We start from the raw sequence: 17,180 nt of genomic DNA on the forward strand, positions 1-17,180 counted from the left end.
ACTATAGACATGAAAAATGCTTCATAATCAAACTGATCTCAATTTATTCCAAAACTAAATGCGCCCCCAATTCCTTGCGTTATATTCGAGAGCTACAGGCTTTCCTCAACCCCGATCTCATCATATCATTGTTGACTCTGAGTTGTACGCTACCTACCTCCTTACCACTAAAAAGCCAAGAAAATTACGGGAAACATATTTACAAATCTATATTGTATCTGTTGTTAATAATGCAAATCATGTTAATATGTTAATTTATCTAAAAAAAATTTAAAAACAAAGAAAAAGAAGAAGAATTTGAAAAGACAAAACCATACTAAAGAATGGCAGTGTCAGAAGCTTCTTTAGTCCATTAAATTGGATTATCCACTCTTTTGACTGGTGATTCTTTGGGCGTGCCTAATTAAACCAAGGACTCACGTACTACAATTGCAAACCCGATTCTACATAAGTTTCTAGATTTGGTTGCGAGAGATATAAGTAACTAAAGAAAGTCTAATACTAATAGATCCCGCTATAACGGGAACGTTTTGCATCATTGGAGATTGAAATAGAGCCAACAAATCACACCACACCACTGTGCAGAAAATTATGGATAATGACTTCATGATGTAACTCTTCTCGTTCTGATTAAGCTGATGGATAACTACTCACATGTACAGGGTAGCTGCGACGCTTTTACAACGACTGCCGCTTAAAGAGAGAGAGAATGATAAGAAAGCACGGGTGAGGTTTGGAGCAAAAGAAAGTACAGATCATTGCCTAAATGTTGACGGCAGACCCTACACCACACGACAAGTAATAAATTATAATGTTACTCTAAACAAAATTTTATAGATATGAAACATGTTAAAACTAAATGAAGTCAGCAGCATAGGGGCAACCATTACATCTCCCCACCAAACAGCCTCACATCATTTATAGTCATTTGGCAACTGCAGACGGAACGGCAACATACATATGTACAATCGCACGAGCAGCACGCCATCTTTTCCTTTGGGCTACAATGGCATCAATATAATTGACAGCCACAGAGTAAACGACCATAAGATCATCCATAAGACAACTTTTTCAGGGGAGCCTCACAATCCAGTGAGACTTTGACCTAACAAAGAGATGGCAAAATAAGCAAAAATAGAAATACATGGTGGACAAAAACAACACTGAATGGTAGTGCTATGCCAGAACTACCAGTTTGACGCCAGCTGCTTCCAAATGTTTATTTAGGTTTCCAGAAATTAGGACCTGAGAGAAATAAAAAGGACACAAGCATTTCAATCGCAGTAGATGTGAAGAGAAGCAGCAATCAGACAGGAATTAGATTTGCTGTTCTCCATAAGATACAGAAAGAGATAACGGACCTCTATTTGCGACTGGAATAGGGCCTTCCGAATGTGGCCTGTAAGGATTAAATTGTCTGTTCATGGACCTTGGATGGAAATTCCACCGATTGTTAGGCAATGCTGGCTCACGTGGTGGCCCATTGTACGACATGGGTGCATGAGCCATCCGGGAACTGTTGTGATAGCATGGGCCTGAGAGAAGATAGAAAGGGTCTGGTTGACAGGATCCAAAAATAAAATGAAGGGACACAATGCAAAAAAGTATAACACAAGTAGGAAAAGCTTTAGTTACCAGAGATGGACGGCAATGGTGGCCTCCAGTATTCTCCAATATTATCACGTGAGCCAAACTTATTTCTGTCACGATCCCTGTAGAAATTTCCATTTTCTGCATTACGCATGTGGAATCTGTTGGGATGGGAAGGTGGTGGGATATCCCTTCGTGATTGGATTCGTTGTTCTCGGACATACGAAAACTGATTTGATGGAGCAGGGTGTGGAGGGCGCAGATGAAAACCCTTGCTGAAAGCACTATCCACAGGTTGGAAGCCATTAGGAGCTCGACTAGATAAATGGGAGTTAGGTTGATCACTGAAATGACAAGCATTGCTGCAATCAGGTGTCTGTCTCGGTAACTGGGCTTCGGAATCTATACTGTCATGAGCAAGGTGATGCACAGCATTCAAAGTTCTTGGCTTGACTCTTGGCAAAAGAGACTGCTTCACAATGGGTTCCTGCATGGGCAAGTAAAAGTTACAATGAAAAAATATCCCCAGCGGAAGTGAAAAAAGAGCAAAGTGATGTGAAAGACAGAACTTAACAAGACCTGAGAACTCAGATAAAGCTTTGAATCAGGACCATTTGAAACAGAATCAAGCACTGCAGGAGGAAAAGCAGAGTGTGGAAGCGAATGAGGTGGAGGTGGTGGTGGTGGTGGTGGAGGCGGAGGCAGCGGAGACCTTGGCAAAGGAGCAGACATTAAACGGGTATCCTTGGGTTGTTGAGGGCCAAATGGTAACCCATAATGGTTGTCACATTGATGGCGAGATATCTGTTTGCAATCTGTTCCAGCAATATTACTGGTAGAACTAATTTCAACTTCACAAGTCGGCGCCACATCCTCCATTTCCAGCTCACCATCAATATCTTCCAAGATATGGCTACGCTTCTCAACTGCAGTAACCAGATTTGCATCACCATCAAGCTTTTCAACATTATGCTCTGGAGTAACAGCCTCAAACCTCTCTTCATCAGAATCGCTTCCAATATCTTCATCCTTCAGCATTGGAGGCATACAAAAACCAGGGAGTTGAATGCTTGAATTACTAAAACAAGAAAAAGATTGTTAGCGCTGCTCCAAAGACAATCCCACATACCTAAAACTAAAAGAAGATCGAGGGTACAACATTGACTTGCATTAAATTGCTGCGACAAGATGTCATATTACCTTCCATATTCATCTACCAACATTCCCTCCATTTCTCTGATAGGATCGTCAAAAGGCCTTTCTAATCTCAGAGATCGGCTGGAGCCACCCATAAGATGCGAACCATAAAGGGCATCAAGTTCTCGAATATGGTAACGAATTATTGATTCTGGAAGAATCTTTCTCTCCAGCCAAACTCTCAAAACCTATTCAGTAAGCCAGGAAAGAGAACATTATCGCTATACTCCATTAAAACATTCAATATGTATGAGGTCTAAAAGGGTAAATCTCAAGAGAAACTCGACTCACTTTTAAACACTGCCTGTGATTCTCATAAAAATTAGTACCAGGAGGAGCAGCAGCCAACAATAAACGTGGCAACAATGCCTGTATTGCTGAGGGATACATGCCAGCATCACCTGAACAGGCAAATATAAGTTAGCACACAAACTCCCTCATTCAATATAAATGTTCAAACTAGACAACAGAAGATGTGTATAGGTGGCATGCAAATGACTAATAATAACAGAAGTCAGTCAGTTAAATGAGTTACCTTTCATGCCTCCGGAGCACTGACTGATAGAGTCAACAAGGAAAAATAAGTCGACTTTTTTGTGTGGACTTGACTCACTTTCCAAATTACGGGCCAGTATTTCAACCACCTACAGCCAAAAAAATTGCTACATAAGTACATGCAACAAATGCTATGCAATTGAAAATGCTGGCAGGCAATATGAAATAAATGTCACCACACCGTTGATACTTCATTACTACAGAAAAATCCATTTAGTCATTACATTACCAGTACTAAACATGGTTAACATATGGCAGAAGATATAGATCTGACATGCTGATTCCTTGACACCAACATTCAACGGCAGACGCATTTCATGACAATATACAAACATAAATCCTTGGAACCCACTAGTATGAGTTAGAGCAAATTCAGGCAATCTGCTCAACTAGCTATACTTCCTAAATCCTCAGCTAGAAAAATTCTCTAAAAAGAAGTGGCAGGAGAGTAGGGTGATGACCGAAGAAATCCCACAAGCTAGTAGAACTGGTTCTGGAGATAGATGAGAAACTGCCAGGTCGTGGATGTACTAGAAAACTATAATTACAATCATTCATCTGAATAGTATTTTGTTTCTCCTAGTTAAGGATATGCCTTGTAACCATGCTTAGTTAAAACATAGATGGATAATTTATGAGCATGAGAGGAAAATACACCAACACACAAAAGGTCATTTATCTACTTTTCCCTCAAGCAAAAGGAGGACATAACCATCAAAGCTTTTATTACCGACCATCAATCTACATCATCAATATGGTTGGTTGACCAAATGCAAATAGCAGACACAAAATTGCAACCTCAAATAATGAAATTATGTGTAGCTAAATAAGAAGTTTATGAGCATCTAACAAGATGCTGGTTTCATCAAAAGTAGGAACCACAGGTATTATTGCATTACCAGGTATAAGCCTACCTTAGTCGCAAAACCAAATTTCGCACAGTCAATAGCAACCCGTGTTGCTCGACCTATGCTGTCTTTTGTTCTTGTCAAAGATCTAATAGTAGCTTCAAAGGATGACAAGATTTCCACTTTGCTGCTGGACTTGCCAGCAACTTTAGCCTTTTCAACATCAGGGCTGCGAGGGCTTCTCTTTCTAACATAACTATTCTTATCTGATGCAGAAATGATGCATATGGAAGAATTGGGAGGAGATGCCCTGGCAACAGGGTCTGGCCCATTAGTCGTATATGAAGAAGCCTGAGTGATTGAAACAATTCTATTGTCCAGATGATCATCAGATATAGAATTAGAGTGAGACACAAGTCCATGATGACCGCTAGTCAAAACATTCGCAGGAGTAGCCGATGGCATGACATTTGAATCTGGTGATTCTGGTCCAGCTGCTTCCGCAAACTCTGGCCTAAACAAGTGCACACAGAAAGCCAAAAAAGGTACACCAATTTATAACTGAAGCGATTACATGCGAGAAGACAAAACCATAGACCAAGCTACTGCAAAAATATAAATATATATATATAAGTATGTATAAAGGTTTTTACCTCGGACCATTTTGGTTAGTCTCGGATAAACAAAGGTGCTTAGTCTTGTGTGTTTCATCACCTCCACCATGTGCACTGTCTATCAGAGTATCTTCATCAGTTCCACCATCTGCACTGTCTACCAGAATATCTTCCTCAACTCCACCATGTGGACTGTCAGTCATGGTATCTTCATCACCTCCACCATCTGCATTATCTATCAGAGTATCTCTGTCAGTATTAAGTGAACTACCAGCAATTTCTTCCACCATAATGGAATCTGAGTTCGTCTGGGAAACATCAGGCTCAGATCTCTTAGCAGCCTCCTTTAACCCTGAAGGTTCAATCTTGCAGCCATCAGCTGCCATAATAAAACATGGCTCATTGCTGTCCAAACGAGATAATTTTTCACCACAGTTAGGTGAATCTGGATTTGCATGCTGATGCTCAGCATCAGCTTTCTCGGGGCACTCGTCCAGGGGCAACAATTTTAGACATTTGCTGTCAGCACCTTCCACATGTTCAGATGAATCTTTTCCAAATTCAGGATTTGAGTTATCACTACCACAAGATTTACCACAATCTGACTCCCATGCAGTGGTTTTTCCATCATTTTCTGGCACTTCCATGTTGGACCTGGCACAGAACCCGGAAGCACTTGAGTGAGAATCATCATTTTTATGATCCTCCACCTGTCTGGATCCCAATTCAACCACATCTTTTCTTTCCATGGACTGCTCAGAGCATTCTGCAAAGGAAGAAGAACAACATCCATTTGTATGAGTATCCACTGTTGGTGAACAAATGGAATCTCTTTGATTATCTTCAGCCACATTGGCAGACATGGCCTCCAAGGCACGATGTAGGCGTTTAGATGGAGGTAAAGCAGCTTCACCATCCACAAAACTCTTTCTAGTTTCCCAATACTTAGGCTTTCTAGCAGGACCTGCATGCAATAAAGATGACGAAGTACCCTGATCTTCTTTAATGGGGAGAGTCTCTCTATCAGCCGGAGCATCCAACTTAGAATTCAAGTGCCCAGAAGACTGTACAGCTAAATTTCCAGGAACTTCCATTATTTGTTCCACTTCTTGCGTTTCCTCATCCCCTGGAGGTGATGGTCTGCCCATACGAACTCTGGCTCTTTTAACTAATGGTAAGTGCTCATCACCATCTTCCTTAGCATATTTTTCAGCCACTTTCTCATTATTACTAGGTGAAATACATTCAGTCTTGAGCTCTTCAGCCTCTGAAATAACTTCATCCAGTTTAGCCACCAAAACAATATCATTTCTGTGTCTTTTGCGATTAGGCTTCCTTTTCTTCTTAATGATGGTAGCGTTAGTTTGAAAGTCAAGCCTGTCACTTAACTCTGTTTCCCCTTCATTATTTTCAATGAGAGGTCCCTCTCCAACTGGCTCACAACCCGAGTCCACAGAGCTGCCATCATTAGAACTAAGTGTATCAGAGTCTACTGTCATAATCTCAGAATCATTCTCTTCGACGCTATCATGTGACACAAAAGCAGGTGAGTCGACATCAGGCCCCTCGGAATCATCAGATGACTTCATAATCCTTTTACTTCTTCTAACTGATCTATCCTGTAAAGTATTATCACCCAACCGCCTAGAGCTCCTAGTGTTATTGGTGGTAGGCAACATTAATCTCTGCAGCCTACTAGCATTTATCCTTGAAGAACTTCTTAACTTCCGACCAGATATCCTCCTCTGTCCCACAATGTTCCTTGATTGGGCAGCATCAGTTTTGCTTCTGGTTGAATACACACGTGCATCTGCAAAAACTGAATTAGAATTTGCTTCCTCCAACTGCATCTCCTCATCGTGCAAAGCATCTTTCGCTGCTGCAGCTACAGCAGCTTCAGTTAGAGAGTTTAGATTATTAGCTGCTCCACCCGAAAGTTCTTTAGCTGTAATTACAGGAGCTTCATCAGTCACAGATTTAGTCAAGGATTCATCTGAATTGTTTTCATTGGTGACATTAGTTTCCTCCGTGATATCATCACTAATTTGGTCCTGTTTCTTCTGTTTCTCAAAGCAATCAATGATCTCATTTAATGCACGAACAAAATCAGAGCCTTTTCCATGGCGTTTTCCTAGCAGAGAGACTTTCTTCTCTTCTGTGAACTCTTCAACATCAGCAGGATTACAGAAGGCACTGTACAAGAGAAAAGATCTTTATAGGAATACAATAATCCTTCAAATCAATTATATATTTACACATTTGTAAACTTAACACATAAAATATGATAGTTTTAGGTCATTTCAACTCTTCCATTTTTTTCTTCCAATTAAAATCCTCGACAAAGTAGCTTTAGATAATCTAAGCATGGGACAGCTGAGAGAATAGGAATGCCAACACAATATTTCAGATCACAACAATGCAGCAAATAACCATAAAAGGAGAAAACTAATCTCCCTAACCAAGTATCTAGGAAATTCCTTGTAGAGGAATAGAGGTAACATAACATCACAATCTTTTGACGCATCGAATACAAGATCAGAATCTGAAATCCTATTTGGCTGCCAATAGCATCTAAGGAACAAGTGTATAGGAACTAAAGAACTTACATTTGTTGAGTGCCAAAGAAATAGACTAGCACTTTCTTCAAATCAGCAGGGTAACCCCACTTCTGTGGCTCGCTGACCTGTCATGGGAAAGTGAGAGATAGTAGTTAATATAGCCACCAGACATAACAGTGGACAAGATTCACTATAGGAAGTCAACACAACAGCCATGAGAGTTAAGGCCACAATGCATGGAACCAACAAGAAAACAGTTTTTTCAGCAAAAGGATGCAAATGAATGAAGTGCATATTTTTATGAGATTATAGATACTGCAGGTCTCTCATGGAAAGGCCACTTTCTAGTAAACTGTGTTTCAGAAAATGCATAATAACACTATATCCACCACATAACCCAATCACATCAACAACCACAAAAAATGACTCTCTCTGTCCCCTAATGTTATCAATGCCTGCAAACCAAGAATGAAACTAGTTCATGTTCCTTTGACGACTTCTTGTTCTCTCCATTATAATATCCCATCCTTTCTTAATAAAGTTTATTTTTTAATATAAAAAAGTATGTACGTATGTCGTCAACAACTAAAAAATAACAATTTTACTTTTCAGCATCATGTGAAGACAACTATGGTGTGATAGAGGCATCATAACCTCTCCTCAAAATTGCTCCAGGCTCTTAACCATGATGTATAATTCACATCTTACGAGTATTTTCCTTCTTTGGGATAATAGCTCACACACCTTTTGAACCCAAACAACTGGGTTAGTTCCTATCTTAGAAATTTGACTTCTTCCCTGAACTTAAAGACAAGAGTAGACCACAAAACAACTTTGCTGAACTGAACCAAGTGATTCTTGTGGCCTCCAAATCAGTATTTTGCGCCTTCACAAGACTTAATACATAATCCTGAAAACATCCTTTTCTTGTCCCATCCAATCACACCTTCCTCCTTTCCACCTAATTAATACATATAGAGAGAGGTATGTTCAGTTCCAAGGTGAAGTCATTCGTGTGAGCCTCAGTAGTGAGAAGATAAATGTCAATGCTAGTCTACCAGTGCACTAACCAAACAGAACTTACAATAAGATTCTTCCTAGCAGCACCTCATTCTCAAAGGTTAAGACCATTATGTATGCAAAGTGATTACTCAATTGATCAATTTCCTATCCCTTTAATCCATACTCTGATATTGTGCTCGTCACTACTCTTCTATATAAGCAAAGCAAAAAGGAATAAACATTGCATCCCACAGAACAAAAAGAGTATTTATCGTGAAAAAAGTATTTTCAATTAATTTAACGCCCTATAAATTAGCATCATCCAACATTAGATGTACATTCCAAATACACAAAAGTTATTAGTCACAAGAAGTAGTTTTGGTTGATGTATTATTATATCAAAGTTTATGATCCAATTTGTTGAACACTCAACACATATAGTTACTTGTATTGCATATAGCAAACGATACAAGAAACATAAGAACACAACTAAAGAAAAGATATCAAATGCACCTCATTTACCATGTTCTATGTGATACAAACAATCTAGATGGGTGCAAACTGGAAACATTCTCTAGAAGAGGCATGAGAATCAAGAAAGAAACATCAAGGAAAGGCAAGAAGTCCTGGCTATAAGAGTATGAGCAACCGAAGGACCAATATTCTACTTATAAGCAATACCTTTTCCACTTGTCTCAATATACAGTATATCCCAAAAAATATCACCCAATAATCTTTTATCCAGGACAATGTAAATGAAGCATAAGCTCAATACCAACATGATAATCTCCACAAGATCCATGGTAGACTATATACATATAGACATCTATATGCAACTAGCATCTAGCAAGATAGATTATCAAGAACTCAGCAGTAGTATTTAACCATTTATTTCATAAAGTTAAGCAGCTAGCTGTTGTTTTATGTTACTCCATCTGCTTGTATGCAGCTAATTGTATGCAAATTAAATATCCCCAGACTAATTTGTATAGAGTCCCATGAAGAAACCCGCTAATTTGTTTCTCATACTATGTCTGTTCAGCGAACAAATGTTATTTCATCTAACCGCAACCCTAATCAGCATGGTCACATGGCTAGAAACTTCAGATGGCCCAAAAATATAAAATCCAAGCCAAAATTACAATTTAGCTCCAGATCCACAGTCACCAAAAGATAATGAAAAACATACAAAATCAGTAAACTAAAAAGCAATAAAAGCAGCATGCAACACCAAAACCCTAAGTAACATTAGTGGAAAGATAGTACACATGTACTTTGGGAAAACAAAAAAAGGAAATAGTAATAGGCATACAGTAGCAGGCCAAGCAGGAAACCCTTTGACTTTGGCAAGCACGAGATCGCCGACCTTCCACTTCGGCCGACCGGCCGCTGCCTTAGCTTTATTAGCACCTTTTCTTCTGCTCGGAGCCATACAGCTACTACACAGACCAAAAATCCCCAGGCATTGAAAGATCAAACCAAGAACACATTACCAAGCCCTAATTCCCTAAAACTACCAACACAGAATACCCCTGCAATAAATACAGCTACTCTGACACAAGCATTCATGCGGCAGTTAAATGGAGCAGCTACAAAACCCTAACCCTAATTCACCAGCCAGTGGGGAGGAAGGAGGAGCGCATTTAGTAATAAAAAGTAGAGGTTTGTGGAAGAGAGACTGCGACAAGTGGGCAGAAACCAGATATGAAATGAGTTTGGCTTTGGTTGCTTGGACTTGGAGGGTGGGCGGTGATAAACGGGGCGGGGGAGTGCAGGATAGGGAGCGTGTGCGTGTCTACATGGAGATACAGAGTTGCAGCACGTGACCTTGCATAATCTGTTGGACGGCCCATTTGAGTGGTGGGCCATTGGAAGAGTGGACCAACTGTACTTTTCTTAAAAGGGTCGAACCATGGAAGATTCTGGAGAGTAGCCCTACTCTCATGCAGGCCCAATCCAACAAGGGTTAGGACATATGTGTGTGTATATATATAGGCTGAATAATAATTTACCTCCCGTGATATTGAAAAATGAGCACATTACCCTCTATAAAAAAAAGATATAGCAATTTACCTTCCTATACTTTTTAAATAAAACAATTTACCTCCTTATACAGGGAGTAAATTGCTTCATTTTAAAAATCATATGGAGTTAAATTATTGTATTTTAAGATATACAGGGAGGTAAATCGCTATTTATTTTTTCATAAGGAGGTAATTTGTTTATTTGTGATATCACACAAAAGTTGCTTGTATTTTTTCATATATATATATCTAAAATATATATTTATAGAATAACAAGAAGTAGGGTTTTCATAAACCACTTGATAAAACACATAATCAAGGGGAAATATATATAAATGAGAAGCGAATTTTAATTTTATTATAAATATGCAGTTTGTAAAAACTCATACATCTCATAATTTTAAGAAAACTATTTGTTGATGCTTGAAAGCAAAGGGAGTGGTATTGTCCATATGACGTTGCGTTATGTCACAAATGACACACGAAAAAAAAAAATGAATTTTTGTGGCTTTACATCTTCTATCTTTGCTTATAGATAAGGGTAAAATAGATTTGTTATATAATATTTTTATCGCCTAAACTAATAAATATAACACTTACCCTTTTGGTTGGACAAAAATATCCTCATGTCTTGAACAATTATATTATTTTCAATATATTTTAGTATTTTGCACATTAAATCATCACCAAATTATTTTTTTAATAAGTGAAGATTTACATTAAAAGTGGAGTATAAATTAATATATATACACAATAAATATAATATAACCAACAACTCATATATGCTTCTTAGAACAAATTGACAAAATATATATATGCTTAATCAAAAGCTAAATATTTTTAGAAAAAAAAAGAATAAATGATTTTTTATCATATTTTTTAAAGAAAATATGTTAAAGAAATTGATATTTAATTGTTCATTTTTATTTAAGAGATTAAATAGTTAATAACTTAATTTTATTATCAATTAATAAAATCTTTTCGTGAATTTTTTTTGTCTATTTATTATACTCATTTATTAGTTCACTTTGAGTCTGTAAAAAAAATTAAAATTTAAATTATTTAATTCACTAATTATATATTAATTTATTATAAATAAAAGATATTTTTTAATAAAGAAAATTTAAATTAAACTTAAAATGCAAAATTACTAAAAAAAGAAATTCTTTGAATGAAATATATATATATATAATAAAAGAGCGATATTATCTAAAAATTTAATTGTGGGGGTAAGTATTACATTTATTAGTTTAAAGGATAATTGTTACATGACAAATAGTTCAAAAGAACGAAGTATATTTTACCCTATAGATATAATATAATAATTGATGGGTGAGAATTTATAATTATATAGCTATACAATATATAGAGAGAGCAAGAAAAGGACAAAAAAAGAATAGATTGTATCTTTTGTTATTAAGAACAAATTCTCAAAAGTTATGAACTCAAATGTCCAAACCATGATTCAAAGTCGTGGTATTAGTGATAATATTGATGGATATTATTCTACATTGATCATGGTGTATTAGAATATTATCGGGCTATACAAAGTAAATGTGTTATACAATATTTAAAAAGTTCTCTAAAAACAACAAAATATCACAAATTACTATATAATATTACAAATTAAAAGTTTTATAATATTAAAATCGATAAAATTAATTACAAAAATGCTTAAGATTACATGCAGAATCAAAAGAAATTGGAATGCCAATGGGGCTCAAAATGATCACCACCATCATCATCATGACTCCTCTTACAGTAATCATATGAAGTAGGCGAGTAGTTCTGAATAAAGGGCTTGGTGTAAGAACTAACATTGATAACACCAGCCGGGTAAGAAGGTATTCCATAAGGAAAGTACATCACTGGTTGAGATGGTAATCTATAAGGGACTGTGGAAATACACTCTTGATATGTTATATTCTAAGGAACCTCAAAAAGTAGCTGAAGTGGCATTACATGCTCTATGTTTTGGTTATGATAGCCGAAACTTTGATAGTATTTACCAATACCACTACTATAAGAGGATTCCATACCTCAATGTCTATGACTCTCATCGCTGCTATCTGTAATGCTTCCACAATTATTCTTCTAGCATTAGATCTGCCACTATTTGTACTTATTGATGACCATGCATTTGGTGTGGTTTGTGTTCATTAATTTTCAAATTCTGCATAGAATATTGGATATCAGGCTGCCTTCTACAATATTTTTGTGATTGAGAATCATTACATGGACTTGGATAATCCGTCAAATTGGATAGGCTCGACGTCGATTCTCAATTTCGGGGCGGTCTCCATGGCCTGTGTCTCGAGTTGCATAATAATAATCTTTCAGCCCATGTTATGGCATGACTTTGTTGGGTGTCTTTGTGCCCATTTTCATCTCTATCATTGTTGTCGTTGTCATTATCTTCGGCAATTTTGTTATCACTATCATCCTGATTGCTTGAGGAGGGTAAAACATGTTTGTCCTTTCCTAATGATGAAATTTGTGCACTTTTGTCCTTGAACGTGACTTGTTTAGTCTTTTTCTTTGATGAAGCATGTTTACCTTTTCCTTTTGATAACTGTTGAATAGACCAACGAGACAAAGGATGCAATGAATCATCATCTTCATCATTTGGTACCTTGTCTCTACACCCCTCTTCCTCTAACCAATCTAAATCATCTTCAGACAGCAACAACTCTATAGGCAAATTAATGTTGCACCCAATTAAATAATGACAAGTGAAAAATAATATATTGAGTATCAATTATAATCTTTTTCTATTTATATCTTGGAAATTTACTTAATTGCAAGTATAAATAGTCAATTTAAACGATATATATATATATATATATAGTCATCAAATCAACGGACGACAAGTGTCAAAATGGAGTATTTCGGCCAGTCAAATTATACTTTGCAGTCAAAGATTCTAGCCAATCAGATGGCACTACGTGGCGCAACTGTATGTATGCTCGAATCAAGTCAAGATAAATATTTGTGATATTTATCTCTTTTAAAAAATACAAATATTAAATGAATAATGTCAATTTGCCCAATCATATCGCTCCAAATATATAATGTATTTATCTCTTTAATTTTGTTATAAAGAGATAATACAAAAGACATTCAAATACATCATAACTCTACATCTTTGACACATATATAAAGGAGTCCCTAGAGCTTATTCAAAACACACACCGAGATAGAGAACAAAGAGCAAAGCAAAGAAAGAAGGTCAAATAATTCTCTCTACAAAGTTTAACGGGTTCAAGGTGACTCAAAGGCGTTCAAGGTGGAGATCGACTCTTTCGTCAAAGGGGCGCTACAAATTATAGTGTTTAATTTGGGATTACAGGTGTTATGCCCTCGAATTAATGTTATAAGTGGCAAATCCACTTTCAAATCCTCAAATTTCAAGTCAAGACTAAAGCATTTAATCCACGATTACAGGCGTGAGTCATCGAATTAACGTTTACAGAAATTTCAATTCAAGTACAAAGGAGATCCACATGGAGATTACCCTTTGAATTTGTCAAATTTGACAAATACAACTTTTGAAGAGAAGAATCTAGGGATAGATAGATATTGTAATCACTATCAATTTGAAATTTTAATCCCAATACTTTTATTTGTGATAACTTATTTGTATTTTAATTTTCCAGATACAATAAATTTAGCGCTCACAAGTTTTGGCATGTTCAATGAGACATCTCTACCCTTCATCTCTTCCCTTTAGCAAGAGCAAAAGCACTTAAATGGATACTCAAGGAAAACCTTTGAAGACGGTGAATTCCAAACTCGTCATATCAAAGTTTTCAAGCTCTAGTATCAAGAGTATCGGTGTTACTACTAGGAGCATGCCGAAAAAACTCAAAGAATCTTCTCAGATGATTTTTGTCGTATTATTATTATATGTTATTACTGTAGTTCACTGACAAAACCCACAAACTAGATAAACCAATGAAATGCGATCGTGCATTTAATGGCGATGATGAAACCAACTTTTGAGGGTTGGTTTGAAATATTCCAATTCAAGAACCCTCAAGATAGGGCATTGAGGATTATATAGAGACTTACACTATATGACCCATTTATGTAATGAGTATAGCATTTCATCAATGATAGACGCATGACGTCTGTCCATTTAGTAGGTGCTTGGTAAGTGGTTGTCAAGTTCACTAAATTGACTCATAGGAGTTAATCATATGGAAGCCTGTATGGCATTATCGGTATGACTAGAACTCTTTAATTACAATAGTACGAGAATTAGTTCTACAACTTGATGAGCCACAATAGTCTTGTCTATTAGGGAACTGCATCTTAGTCCTGGTTTATGTGATTGCATGTATGGTTGCCAAAAGCTTGCACCAGTGTAATCAAAACATAAATAAATATAGTTGCATTCTAAGAAGGAATTCACAACCCATCATGAGATGATGGCGATCTTTTTTGTTCTTGGACTGTGTTAATTTATGAAAGTTTGTGCTGCATTGTTGATCAAATAGAAAAGTAGTTTCTCATGTTGATTAATGAGAGAAATAGTCCAGAGTGGATACATAATTATTAAAGTCAATTATGTAAACCACTTTAGAATTTTATGTCCTAAACTTTGATCGGGAGACAGCTTCGTAGAAGGATAGATTTGTACTGTATGCGCAATTAATGGTTCACAAACCAATTTTACCTATTCTCTAGTACCATGGAACATTGCGGAATGACTACCCATGGTAACAAGTAGTCTTGGATTAATGAGTTAATCAATAGTGATTAATTAAATTGATATGATTCAACTAATCTAGAGCAAGTTAATTATCGAATTAAATTATATATGTGATACAAGTCCGAGTTTGACTAAAGGTGGACCTAAAAGGGTCCCACACAAAATACTAACAACATTAAAAAAATTAATTTGAAATAAAAAATAATTATTGAATTAATTCTGAAAGAGATAGATGATTAATTTAAAGAAGTATAAATCAATCATTTGAAAAATTGAATTATTCAATTAACCTCCTGTGTGATAAAAGATCCAAACTAATTGGGTTTTGGAATTAGGTCCAAGAATTAAATAAGATTCGATGTGGGCTTGAAATTAATTAATTTGATCAATTAATTATTAATCCAAAATAAAAAATGTACTTCGTTCAAATTACGGTCAAGTCTCAAGAGATCTTTAAGGGACCGCAAGGTCCTAGCATGCATTAAAGGCCCTTGACTTGGGCAAGCATACTCATGAGTGAAGCCCAACGACCCTTGACTTGAAGCAAGTCACTTCGTCTACAAAATAGGAGTAATTGGCCATTAATTAGCTCTTAGTTCATGGTGTGTCTTCATTTTCCTCTGTTGCTTCTCTCTTTTCCCTCAAAAAGTTGTATATATTCCATCCTTTTTAAAAACTTGAAATTTTCTCAAAGTTTTCTTAAGATACATAAAACACTTTCTACTTCACAGTAATATATTTTTCTACTTCAACTATTTTGTGTTTCTAACAAGAATCAAAGATACACAAGTTGGTGTTTCGTGTGAATTTACTAGACAAGAGCATTCTTTTACTCTTGTATGGACAAGAAAAAAAACTTTGTTAGAAGTGAGTTTTTAAGTTTAGGACACTCCACTCTTTCAAAGAGGTACATTCTCTTTAACTTGGCATCAATTAATTGGTGTGCAAATTTATATTCTACTCATGACACTTTTTTCTAACAACTTTTACTGTCCGTAACAATCTTCTTTTGTCGCCAATTCTTACTAGTTACAATTCTTATAAAATAATTATCATTATTATATAAAACTTTGAAATTCATTATTGTGATAATCAAAATTATTGTCATTCAACATATATATAGTTAGTGACGATATTAAAATTATTAAAATTGTCACTATTTGTTTTTTTTTTTGTAGTGACACTTACAAAGCAGACTTAATTAACCAAATGTCGCTTTGTGCCCATGTGTTAAAGAGATGCGATTTTTTGCTTAATATTTGTATTTGTGTTTTGTTAATAATAATTATTTTTTTTAATTCAGCACAAAATAATTAATTTTGTTTTAAGTTGTACATTTCATATTTAATTTTTTATAAATATTTGTCATACATAGTATTAATTAAAATGTGGAAACTAAAAGAAAACCTAACTGTTTAATTCAATAATGGTCTTACACAATAAATAAATTAACTTGCATGATTGCTAAAAGAATGTTTTTAAATTAATTAATTTTTTTTGTATTTTTTATGATATACACATAATAGAGATAATAATAAATAAAATATAAAAATATTAAATATGTGAGTTTGTAATTACTTTAGTGTTAAATTATTCATTACTTTGAAAACCTAATATCAACTTTAAATATATACTTTTAAAAATAAATTCAAAGTAAGATCACTATAATAAAGGTAAAGTAATTTAAAAAGAACTTGAATTTTTCCGGGTTATTTTTATAAATATTATAACTATTAAAACTTAATTAAAAATTTAATAATAGTTAATTATTAACTTTTTAATATATTATTCAATAATATTTACAAAATTGTAATTTAAAATTTCATAAATATTAAATAATACTTAATTATTAATTAATATTATTAAATAATAATTAATTAAAAAAAAAGATGTGGAATGGTTAATATATTCATGTAAGGTCTACTTCAGCCAAAAAAAATGAGTCGACTCATCCGGAATGACGAGTGACGACTCACTTCACTGTATGTTTTACACTAGTCATATAATTTTTATTTTTATTTATAATATATTTATGTAAGTGAGCCTCATGTCTACTATTTAACGTTAACAGACTCACC

At 35.3% G+C, this 17,180-nt stretch overlaps 1 protein-coding gene across 1 annotated transcript; it reads right to left on the minus strand.

Moving 5' to 3' along the window:
* Nucleotides 1–603: 603 nt before the first annotated feature.
* On the minus strand, nucleotides 604–10,151 carry LOC105165353 (protein HUA2-LIKE 2). The gene is made up of 12 exons (XM_088881914.1): nucleotides 9,677–10,151; nucleotides 7,411–7,487; nucleotides 4,844–6,997; nucleotides 4,257–4,704; nucleotides 3,323–3,431; nucleotides 3,079–3,188; nucleotides 2,791–2,975; nucleotides 2,170–2,668; nucleotides 1,636–2,077; nucleotides 1,362–1,535; nucleotides 1,192–1,245; nucleotides 604–1,105 (listed from the first exon to the last, which is right to left on the minus strand). Exons 1-11 carry the CDS (start codon nucleotides 9,794–9,796, stop codon nucleotides 1,220–1,222), a joined length of 4,344 nt encoding a protein of 1,447 aa, XP_088738040.1. The 5' UTR covers nucleotides 9,797–10,151; the 3' UTR covers nucleotides 604–1,105; nucleotides 1,192–1,219.
* Nucleotides 10,152–17,180: the final 7,029 nt, after the last annotated feature.

The sequence above is a fragment of the Sesamum indicum genome, linkage group LG6 (genome assembly GCF_026168435.1).
Source record: "Sesamum indicum cultivar Baizhima isolate 11 linkage group LG6, ASM2616843v1, whole genome shotgun sequence".
In the NCBI taxonomy this organism is placed as follows: Eukaryota; Viridiplantae; Streptophyta; class Magnoliopsida; order Lamiales; family Pedaliaceae; genus Sesamum; species Sesamum indicum.

Bases quoted from the DNA above. Each gene is read 5' to 3' on its own strand.
- LOC105165353 (XM_088881914.1), bottom strand. From the start codon at position 9,796: ATGGCTCCGAGCAGAAGAAAAGGTGCTAATAAAGCTAAGGCAGCGGCC. The intron at 3,189-3,322 runs GTAACTCATTTA...TTGCCTGTTCAG, and splicing joins GTGCTCCGGAGGCATGAAAG to GTGATGCTGGCATGTATCCC. The intron at 1,246-1,361 runs GTCCGTTATCTC...TATTTCTCTCAG, and splicing joins TATTCCAGTCGCAAATAGAG to GTCCTAATTTCTGGAAACCT.